Below are 12388 nucleotides of genomic sequence, written 5' to 3'. Positions count from 1 at the left end.
TACTGGTTTAACAGGTGTTAATTGATGTTAATTTTGGTAAGTAAAATTTAATGACAAAAAATAAATTTTTTGTTAAAAGGTATTTTTATAAAAAAATATTTTTTTTTAAAAAATAGATAAAGTTAACATTATTAGTTAACGTCAAAAATTTAAAATAGATTAAAGAGGAGGTTTTTAAAAGTTATAAAAAAAGAAAATGTATATTTTACAAATAGAAGAAAAAAAATATCATTTTAGCATCTCTAAATAAAAAAAAATAAAATTTACTTTTTTATTAAAATTTTATTAAAACCAACAAATTTATGCTAACCTTATTACACTAAATTCATATTAGTGTTTTCTCTTTATATGTTGCTCAACATTCTTTTCACACAACATAGCTAAACCAACATAAGTGTGATAAAATTTATCCTTAAATTTTAGAAATATTTTTTTTTATAAAAAATCTAAACACTTGTTAAATATTATGGTTTATAATTTAAACTTTAGGATTTACATCTTTTTTTTATTGTCTTAAATAATACTTTTAAGATACTTAAGCTACTTTATTTGTGGTATCAATGTCAATAATTTTTATTTATTTGCTCTTCTTTTTTGCTAAATTTATATTCTATATAATCTGTCTTATTGTCATTTAAAGAAAAATAATGTATTTATAAAATTTGTGTCTATAAATCTAACTTCTCATTTAAATATTCTCATGATTCTCCTATAAAAAGTAAAAATGATATCTTTAAAAAAAACCAACCATATTGTTGAATATACTCAATAAGTATTCGCATCTAAAAATAATATGAAAAAAAAATATAAATTTAGAAATAACCCTTAAAATAATCCAACTTAAAAGGTTAAAAACAAAAATAAAATAACATAAAAATTGAAAAATAAATAGGTCCAAAGTTGATAATTATTAGTAGCGATAGAGTAGCGTGACGAAAAATGCTAGAGGAAGAGGATCATTAAAAATTATTATTTTTGGCTATCACTTTTACTCATTAATCCAATTTTTTAGTCTAATAATCTAATAATGTACTTTAATTCATATTTTTAAATATTGATAACTAATTGATAGATAAAATAATAAATTCTAATCAATTTGGGTTGGTCGAGTAGTCAGCTCATTCGTTCGCTTAAACAAGTGTCAAGATTTGAATCTCATCTTGTGTATACAGCAACCTATTAGCGAGCGACAAATTCTTAAATAGAGCTCAAATCTGTGATGAATTAATCTTTAACCTGTCAGACTGAAAAATACCATAAAAAACTAATAAAATAATAAATTTTGATGATTGTTGAATATTTTAGTATGAAAATAGAGAGTGTATTTTAGTTGAATATTGATATTTGAATTGTGTTACAGTATTATGAAAATTATTCAACAAGCTCCTCACATATTACAACACGTCCCTACATATTGACTAAGATGTTATCATATATTTAACATACCTCTACATATTAATTTTTCATCTACAAAATAATCCACTTACCTATAACTATACTAAATAATTTTATTTTTAACAAAAATATCGATATTTTTTTCGTATAAAAAAAAATCAGCCGTTAGCATGGAAATTAAACATGCAACTAAAATTTTAGTTTGGCAGTGATGAGGGCTTAATTAATTAGTGCTTGCAATATCATATGATGTGTCAATCATGTATGTGAAAGAATAGCGGCGCACACATTATTAATATTAACATTACTATACATTTCTCATTCTTCTACTTTTCATTTTGCGCGCCTCATCATCCCTATAGCTAAAACAGCAGTGAATTATTATTATTATTATTATTATTATTATTATTATTATTAGAGCATTTAGAAAGAGAGAGAGAGTAGTGTATAGTTATTAGAAAAAGAGAGAGAGATAGCATGATACACACATATATATTATTAGAGCCGTGCATGCTTTCTCAGCCATTTACTACTTACAGAGAACACAGTATTTTTTGTTGTGTTGTTGCTCAACATAAGTTTAATCGATCAATCACTCCACTTCTCTCCACACGTCAATCAATAATTTTATTATTTCATCATAATAGGTCGAAATATCCAAAATTATCTTTCAATGAAAACATAAATTCAAATTTTATATGTATCACGTAATCGGTTAAAAAAATATCGTTTAGTCGTTGAAAATAATGCAGCCATTAAACATATTTTAAATAATTTTATATTTTATTTTGTTGAGTTGAGTTTTTTTATTAAAAGAAAAACAAAAACAAATACCTTATAGTAAAATCGGTTCCATAACATATTTTTGTGTGAAAACAATTCCAATTATTTTCATTAGAGGTCTTACTAGCCAATTTTATGAACTAGAATAATGTTATATTTGTTATAAAATTATTTTTTTTAACAACTTAATCTAATAAAAAATCACATACATAATTATATTTTTAATATATTTTTTAAACAATAATTTTTTTTGAATTTAAATCGGTTAAAAAAATATCGTTTAGTCGTTGAAAATAATGCAGCCATTAAACATATTTTAAATAATTTTATATTTTATTTTGTTGAGTTGAGTTTTTTTATTAAAAAAAAAACAAAAACAAATACCTTTTGCCGCATCTAGTAGGGGTCACTTTGGTTCTGAAAGGTATGCTGCTGGCTTGGTGGATATCGCCCTATAAGGGATTTCTAAATCGACTGGATCAGCTGGAACTACACAAGGAAGCAGGATTCATTGTTGTTCTTCCTTTACAGAGTCAATGGCCTCAATAGGCGGGAATAGAAGGTGCAGAGACCGGATACAGCGTAAGACGATATCCTAGTGAGCGGAGCAGTCTTAAAAGCTAATCCACGTTGGTAATAAGTTTAGAATTTTCTTCTGGCTGAAGGTAGAGTTGCATTTGAGTTGAGTTACTAAATGTAGTAAGGTAATCTACTACACTGCCTTAATTTAGAAAGGACTAGACCGAACCTTAGCCCGGGTGGGAGGGCAAGACCCACTAGATCTGAAAAGAGTAAAGAAGTAATGAACTCTGGCGGATCTCTGAAGACTGTACCGAATTGATATGAAGCCCTAACTTGGCAAGCATAACATATTTTTGTGTGAAAACAATTCCAACTATTTTCATTAGAGGTCTTACTAACCAATTTTATGAACTAGAATAATGTTATATTTGTCATAAAATTATTTTTTTAACAACTTAATCTAATAAAAAACCACATAAATAATTATATTTTTAATATATTTTTTAAACAATAATTTTTTTTGAATTTATTTAATCTTTTCACATTGTTTTTTTTGTTTCACACTTTTACTACCTTATGCTGAATTTTTATTTTTTGAGATTCAATAAGTTTCGAATTTAGATGTTTTAATCATAAAAACTCTCGTACTATATCATAAAATTACTTCTTTTAAAAATGAATAAAAAAATACATAAATAATTATATCTAACACTACTTCTAACACCATTGCAATTTGCAACAAAAGCAAAACGGTTATGCATAATAATTAAGGCTAAAAAAAAGATTATCTTAATTAGGGTTCAACCGGCCTAAAGTGTGTGTTTAGTTCAGTTTGGAAGCCCCCGTTGAATGCAAAAATGACGACATAACTTCATTATCGGTTGGTTGTGTGTCTACCATTATTATACAAGAAGAAATGCTATGTTGGTGACTCGTCATATTAAGAGTTTATTTTTATGTTGGTAAACAACTAATCACCAAATGTCCTTTATTTTTGTTGATATTGATCGAATTCTAACATACATAATTAACAAATAAAGTCAGCTATTATACTTTTTATTATTAAATAAAATGTGAAATTTCTTATCTAACAATGAAAAAAAAATATGTTAATTTAATGAAAAGTGATGTTACCATTCTTCTCTTGTGTGTGTGTGTTTTTTTTTTTAAATTAATTTTCGTTTTTGCTATTTTTCATGATAATAATATTTGTTGAAAATAATAAATTATAAAAAAAGTGACATTATAAATTAAAATAATAGTATTTACTTGTTTTTATTGGAGTTTCACATGGTATTTTTTAATCTAATAAGTCAACTACTAAAACTCTATTTAAGAATTTGGTGTTAGCTAATGAATAATTATTATATGTATAAAGTGAAATTTAAATCTCAATATTTATTTAAGCAAATAAATAAACTAACTATTTAACCAACCAAATTAATGATAGTTATTAAGTCCTATATTGTTTAAAATTAAAAGTCTAATATTTCTTATAAATGTGAGACAACTCTTATCTCTTGAGCTAACTTTTGAAATAAATTAGATCCACTTAATTTTTATATGATATCAGAGTAAAAAATTAAAAATTATTAGACCACTGTCACACAACAACAAATTCAAATCATCCTCAAATTTTTCACTTTAAGTCTTTGTCCAGTTCTAAGCGTAAAAAGAATGTATTAAGTCTCACATTGTCTAAAATTAAAAATCTAATAGTCTTTATAAGTGTGAGATAATTCTTACTTTTTGAGCTATTTTTTAGAATAAGTTAGACTCACTTACTTTTTTATATGATATCAAAACAAAAAATTAAAAATTGTTATTAGATCACTGTCACACCAAAACAAATTCAAGTTATCCTCATCAAAATTCACACTCTAAGTCTTTGTCATGTATTAACTATTAAGTCTCACCTTGCCTAAAATTAAAAACATAATAATCTTTATAATTAAATGTAAAACTACTCTTATCTCTTGGTACATATACATATATACATGATACATCCACAATGTGGAACTTTTACGCCCCTTTTAATTTTCTAAATTAGTACATAATTTCAAAAGGCCTTGAAATTTACGAAATATATCATGTTAGGTCAATGCGTGAAGTCCGCTAAAGGTGCAAAGATACGTGAAGCAATTCTTTATACCATTCATACATCTTTATTTTTCAGGACTTTCCTTGATGCACTCAGTCAATCATATTACACATGATTTTTTTATTGTATATTTGCATAAATATATAAAAGAAATTAAATGAGTGATATTAACAAAAATTTAATTTTGATGTACTGTCGGTGTAAACTGTAAAGTAGTTTTACACATGCATCTAATTACGTAACGTCACATCAGTAAAAATAATTATCTCTTATATTAATCATAGTCATTAAAAAGAACAAATGTGATTGCACGACTATATAGTTAATGCATAAGTTGAAAATAACATGACATGATAGAGGTTTGGCACATGAGAAAGGACCCATGTTCCCTGCGAAAAGGGTAACTAACAAGAAGAAAAGAACACGACAAGTGCTGCGAACCAACAAAATTCACCAGCTAGCTGCCTATAGTACCTTGTCTCAGAGGCTAAACATGGACAAATTGCTCCACTTTGTGTTTCTATCTACACAAACATCATTTTACTTTGTCTCTATTCTCCAAATTCACTTATTTTCATCCTCCATAACTTGTGTTTTAGGTTTCTTTCACGTGTATTACTTTTTTATTTTTAAAGATTAATTAGACAATTCTCAATATTAGGTATTACAACGTTACAAACTCATCACAAATTCACAATACATACACAACACTTTAGGGTTCTACCCACTATTTCATCTTTGCTAAGTTTAGAACCGAAGTGAGAATATTAAAAGGCACTATGATTTGTCACTCCAACTAAAATTTTAGTTGCATGTGTATTATCTTTTTTAAGTTTCAATTGATATAATTTATCCTAATATATATTTTTTTGGGCTGGTATCCTAATAAATTTTGTTTGATTATATGTATAGAGCTTTTCTTTTTTGTCTCTAAAATTTATGGATACTACAATGTACTCTATACATATATTGTTGAGTGATTGGGCTTAAAATCACTAGTTTTTGGTAGCATTATGTTACCATACTGGTTGGAAATTGCAATTTAATGAGCGACCTCCACCACAAAAAAAAAAAAAAAACGTTTATGCGCCAAGTTAGGAACTCTCCTAGAAAGCTTCATTGGATGGAAGTATGGAACTGCCTAAACTATTCACAAAATGGCCCCAATTTACTATAATATATTTACATATGAGCATCAAGACTATATTTTTTCTGAAAAACCTCGAACAATCATATTCCATTTAGTCACATCCCACCTAACACTTTTTTATTTTTGATAGGCCAATTCTGTGGTGTTTATAATTTGGTGTCTAAAGTTTGTCTAATTTTTTGTTTATAGTAAGTTTTAAATTTTTAAAAATTATTTATTTTTATATCTTTTAAATTAAATATTAATTTTTAACTCTTTTTAGTAAATAAACACCACATTTTAAGCACCATAACATTCATCTTTTTTATATTGGATTGAACATGATATTTTTTTTGGATTATAGATTATTGGAGTGTTAATATTAAATATGTCACCCTTTAATTTGGAATAGAAAAATGAAAAATCAGACTTTTTGATTTTTAGGAGGAATAAAAATTAGACCATTTAATTTCTGAGATACAAATACTAGACACTCTGATTTTTTAAATCAGATCATCTGATTTCTGTTTTAAAAAAATTAAAAAAGTTTGTAGTATAAAAATAAGATCATCTAATTTGTATACTTTTCATAATTTTAAAAACACAAAAAATTACAATGTTTAAATATATCATTCATCTCACTTTCAATAATAGACAAAAAAAAATTAACCCCACCTAACTCCAAAGTCTAAACTCACTGCATCAAAAACAAAGTTAAGTCACTAAGATAGCCTTCAACCCCACCGGAGAAACGACCTTCCACCCGTGAACTTGGAAATCCATGGTTGCCACAAACCAAGGCTATCACTTTCTACTTCATCCAAAATAGTATAAGTACTAGTGGGAGTTTAAGGAAGATAGACTTGAACACAATAGGGGCAAGAAAATCGACAAGTCAAAGACACTCAAAATGATAGTCATTTTAAGATTTGCTGCTACGAGTAAGAATGAGAAGGAATATCAAACAGAGAAAAACAAAGAGTTGACAAAAATGCCTGTGATAAAGGTTCTGTAATGAAAAATGGCATAGCAAGTACAACAAAGGTGTTCTTGCAAAACCCATTTAATCTCATTAACGAAGAAGGGGCAACGCTAAAACTAATAAAATAGAATTTAATTAATCAGTCAATGTTCTGAAACGCTTTGGTTTATAAAGAAATAAATATAAAAACAAGTTGCAGACAATGACTTTGCTCACTTCACATATCCAGATCAATGAATGGGGATACAGAACAACCTGGAGGACAGAATTTATCACAAGTAGTTGTGTCTCAGACCAATTTTCAACATGATGTTTTCCAGTGGAATTGAAGGCTATGTGAGTTTGGAGACACTTGGAGTATGATTAAATTGGACATAGACTTTGAGTTTGTTTTAGAAATATAATGAATTTTGTTACTCGTGTAAATCATCTATATTAGGAGTACACCAAAATTAGCTACTAATATAAAATATATATTAAAATACAAAAAATATATTAAAAATTAACTAAACTATAACGTGTATTTATATAGAGATATGTTTCAATATGTACATTTTTTAATAATTAAGATTAATAATTAAAAATTATTAAAACATTGATGTTTTAAAAATATTTAAAAATTTTCCTATAAGACTATTATGAGAGTATCACATACTTTGCCATGATATTTATCCTAAACAGAACTTGCAGAAAAGAAAAGATCGAAGAGGGCAGCAGAAGAGGATATGTCTATAGATAAAGCTGAACCAAGAAACATCCCAAGGAAATACTGTATCAAATGGACAATTACTGTTGAAATAATAATATCTTTTTCCATTTGGAAACATATGTTTTTATTATTATTGTTGTTATTATCTCTCAGAAAACTATTCTCATGGTTCTTTTATGTTGATTTTGGTGACGAAAATATCATCGTGTTTGAATAATAACCTTAAAATATTTAGCAAGCCAAGGGCTTCTGTCGTGTCAGTATAAATTGAATAGGACAGAAACTCTGACAGCCACATAGTCCATTTACCGGTCTAATTTTGTAATGAACATACACAGCATACGTCGCTTTCTATTTCATATCTGATTAAAACTGTCCAACAAAAACTAAACACAAGACTCTTCAGTGAAATCTAAACTAGACACTATGTCCTACCAGCGAAAGAGTTGGCACTTCTACGTTGTGCATTTCTTTTTGTCTTCATCTGCTTTCAGAAAATAGTCTTACTGCTGGTTAATGGAAAGCAATTAATTCCAATTTACTAATTTCAGTATCGCTCATTTTCATCATACCAGTTAATTGTGAATCCCCGGGTATTCAGATTTTAGGGGAAAAAATAATACATACTTTTTTGCTGTTCATTGTGAGCAAAATAAATTTGGCTTACTTCCGTTTTGACAAACTCAAGCATGGAATCCAAGCTTTAGATGTGGGTCAGCAGTATTTACCTAAAAAAAAAAAAAAAGAAGAAATATGCCATACCATATGTGGTTGCGTTTTCTGTTCATCCATCTTTGGTAGGCTGATTATTTAATGCATTCCTGTCATTCTGATGTATCTGATAATACTATAGCAATGATGTTGTATGCACTAAATATTAATTAATGATTATGCCAAGTGCCAATAGACTTGGAATGCAAAGAAAAAAGAATTACATTATTATTTGCTCATATTTCATCTGATTACCTTACATGAATTCATGGATGGATGCACAACAACTGCAAAGTAGCAGTCAGTTGACACCCATCGGTAAAAAAATTTGGAGTGAAAGATAAAAAAAAATAAATTGGAAGACTAAGATGCAGTTTGACCTTCGTCGGAAAGATGGTCTGAAGGAATTTGGCCAAAGATGTCAGGACAGGAGTCCCAGGTGCCTTCTTCTCGGGACTCCCAATATCCTCCTAGGTATCGGTATGTGCCGGTTGCTTTATCCTTGGCAAACCACCGCGGTTTCCAACCCCTCTCTTGCATCTTCCGAGCCTGCATCCCATTCAAACAAATGTTAGGTAAGTTGTAATCTGGAACTAATAAAACTTACTGGAATATTAGAAAACATGTAATCAAGTAACAGCATATCAATTTCATATTTTCATCCAATTTCCTCCCGTGAGAGGCATCTTTTGAAAATCTTCTAGTCATGTCTAATTATATATTTAATGATTAATAAGATTTCAGGAATTCTAACAGAATATGAGGCACCCAGAAACCAACTCATATTTCTCTAGTGAAAACAAAGAAAGCTCTGCAAAACATATGATAAGTACCTGTCGCTGCCTCTGCTCTAGCCGTAACTTTTCTGAATTTGCCATCTCATATTCCCCGTTTTCCAGATACCTTTGGTCTGGTCTTAACCTGGAATCAGTCGGTGGCAACTTTTCCTACGCATGCACAAATTGAATCGATGATCAGTGCCCAATAAAATGGGAAAAACATGATTGATTGTGATACAATGTGCATGAGTAATTTATTTGATTTTTCGGCAATAATGTATTTCTTTTACAAAAATGCATTGGGGGACACAAATAAGACGGCAACACAAAGGCATAGTAATCAAAACACACCTTCAACCCAGGGGTAAGTTCATTTAATGTGATGGCAAAACGAGTGAAGTTATATCTAGTGGGAAATTTGGGAGGCTTGCTTCTCTTCCAGAGTAGTCGGGCTTCTGATAAGGATTCGTGAGCTTTTCCCTTTGCACTGTAGTCTCCGTTAACATAATGCATGCTTTCATCCCATTTTCCAAACAAAGTAGATACTGTTTTCCCATTCCTATCTTGAACGATACCATGGACCTAAAAACAAAGGCAACCCATAATAAGACAATTTATCTGCAATAAAACTTCACATATATGCCCACAAATAGCAAGGGTCTCACTATTTTTCCCAAAAATAAATAAGCCCACTGATGCAAAAGTGTGCATATGAGGAACCCTAGAAGAAATATATTAATTGAAGGGGGAAAGAAATTTCATGTAGTAGATTAAAAATACCTGGTGAGGATTTCGATCAATTATAGACTGTTCCTTGAATTTCAGCTTACATGAATACTCTTGGTTTCCCTGTATACGCATTGTTCCATAGTGATCACAGTACAGCTTTCCTAATATAAGATTGTATATTGATGTAGTAACCTGGAAGAACAAGTGAACTTCAGTTTTGAACAAAACAAGATATCAAATCAGTTGAAGAAGTTTAAAACTTATTAAATGCACCTTGCTCCACTGGAAAACCTCCCCATCCTCAAATTCCAAGGTCAAAGTACCGACAGGGTCAAGCTGAATTGATCTGCCCCAAAATTTGCTCTTTAAGTTGCTATCCCCCCAAAATTTCCAACCTGTACCCTCACAGTGACACGCAACTATCATTGGGTGATGACTGACCTGAGATAGATATGTAAGGTTAGGTCAATCAGAGAGGAAAATTAAGGAAATCTTTTTATTTGATTGAGATGAAAATATGTAGTACATCAATAACATCACTATGTTGGGAAAGATCAGACCTTTTCTGAGAAAAATCGAAGGCCTTTGTCTGGAAAATTAGCTTCATATGTTTCCCCGAGTAATGGATTAAATGGTTTGCAAACTCTTCCATCAGTTGAAGCATAACCAGATACAGCAAAAGCAGCAACACAGAGAATCCTCATGAGGCTATTACCCTGAGAAGAATGCAACCATAACCACATTCAAAGAACTGTCAGTAAGAAAAACTCTATGCCGGCAAAAAAAATGCAGACTTGCATTGTAGTAGAGACCTGTCGGCCAAATCTGGACTTACCCTTCTTCCCCATTCATATGCTTGGTCCAGCAGATGTGAATATTCCATTTCTTCAAAACATTTTTGCAGGGAGGAGAGTGGCTCATTAAAATAAACAGGGAGGCAAACTTTAGTTAGATCCTTCCCTATATTATCCTTAATCATTGACCAGAGACTCACACCTTTCTCTTTCTCTACAGGATCAGGCAATTTCTTACGCCGCTTAATATGAGGGTAATTGCTTCCAACAGATCTAATGGCTGGATCTACATCATCCTCCGATTCGAATGCATAGAACCCATCATCATCAGAAGAGAAAGATGATACTCTATAATCAGACCCATTACTTTTGAAAGAACTGGACGATAGAAAATCGCGTTCAGTGGGTACTCTAGGCGGTTGCAACAACGACGATGGGGTCCCGGCGAGCTCCCAGCGGTGGCGACGATGCCCTCTCGACGGCGACAGAGAGAGCACGAGAAGAGAGAAAAATAAGAGAGAGAGAGAGAGAGAGAGAGAGAGAGAGAGAGTTCAGAAAGGCAGTGGAAAGGAGGGAACATCCGTGCATCATACAACAACTTCAAACCGAGGGTACATTACCATTAACCTTGCTGCTAATGCAGAAATGTCTCAGTTCCAACCATTATCACTGAAGGAGGCCACAAGACCATAAGAAATGAGCTACGACTAAAGACTTGCCAGTTAATCAAAAGGGAGCAATAATGCCTAACAGCATGCCATTCTACAAAAACTTACCACTAGATTTTTCCTGCCTTAATGTGGAGGAAGTCTCTTGATCATTCCACTGTCTTTGGCTCTCATCAACAACTGTATTTTCCAGATCGACCTTTTCTGTCTACAATAGAATGATATAAATAGAAGTTTGTTAATAAAAACGAAGAAAAAGCAAATGCAATCCTTAATATGCCCAAAAAAAAAACTGCATTCAAACACAAAAGATCAAGGCTTGCCACAGTCGATCAAAAGAATTTTATAATCAAGGGGAAACCCGTGAAAATGCTGGATTTAAACATCAATGACTACATTCATATCTTCAATATAGGATTTAATGGGTCTAATTGTAGAAAAGGATAAAAAAATATTCATCTTATATAGGTCCTAGCCAGCTCTTTTACCCATGAAGGAAGATAGCACCACAGGTTCTGCACGATGTTGTCTGCCAGAAAAAGTACTACATTTTCCACACAGGTTTGGGGGTGAAATGAGACTTAATCTTCTAAGTTTTCTCTAATTATTCAAGAACACTGAAATTTAGATGTATCAACTTAGCAATGGTGTGGATCATCTGCATGGCCTTTAACTTATAAAAAAATGAGCACAGCAGAACAACAGACATAAGTCTGATGACAAATTTATATAAATTTAGCATTTAGTTGAACATGCAGGCATAATTCTGCTTTGATCCTGCCAATAAGAATAAAAGGAAAAAGAAGGAACTTTGAAACTTCATGTTAACTGTCAATTAATCATAGCCAACTTTGTAGACAGAATTGTACCAAACTCCTGCCTCTTGCATCTATACTAGAAATTACAGATTCCAACGATGAATACATACAAGATATGGAATTTATTGTGTTCACTCAGTACAAGGGGAGTAAACTGACAGAATTATACTACAGTCTATGGTTACGGAGGCACTTTATCTATCTAATGAACTATAGAAACTAGAAAGTAGCCTACAACTTTTGACTTTCAGAGATGAACGTACAAAAG

The 12388-nt window shown here is 30.6% G+C and overlaps 1 protein-coding gene across 1 annotated transcript in view; it reads right to left on the bottom strand.

Moving 5' to 3' along the window:
- Window positions 1-8530: 8530 nt before the first annotated feature.
- Window positions 8531-12388, bottom strand: part of LOC107460804 (oxysterol-binding protein-related protein 1C) — a 5442-nt gene continuing 1584 nt past the window's right edge. The window contains exons 4-11 of the mRNA XM_016079207.3: window positions 11407-11510; window positions 10676-11108; window positions 10401-10556; window positions 10114-10281; window positions 9892-10032; window positions 9463-9693; window positions 9166-9279; window positions 8531-8881 (exon numbers count right to left, since the gene is read on the bottom strand). Of these exons, the coding sequence (XP_015934693.1) occupies window positions 8696-8881; window positions 9166-9279; window positions 9463-9693; window positions 9892-10032; window positions 10114-10281; window positions 10401-10556; window positions 10676-11108; window positions 11407-11510 (1533 nt within the window). The 3' untranslated portion in view covers window positions 8531-8695. The remainder of the gene's footprint in view (window positions 8882-9165; window positions 9280-9462; window positions 9694-9891; window positions 10033-10113; window positions 10282-10400; window positions 10557-10675; window positions 11109-11406; window positions 11511-12388) is intronic.

The sequence above is a fragment of the Arachis duranensis genome, chromosome 8 (genome assembly GCF_000817695.3).
Source record: "Arachis duranensis cultivar V14167 chromosome 8, aradu.V14167.gnm2.J7QH, whole genome shotgun sequence".
In the NCBI taxonomy this organism is placed as follows: domain Eukaryota; kingdom Viridiplantae; phylum Streptophyta; class Magnoliopsida; order Fabales; family Fabaceae; genus Arachis; species Arachis duranensis.
The sequence above is the reverse complement of the archived record's forward strand: the minus strand, read 5'-3'. Positions and strand labels throughout refer to the sequence as shown.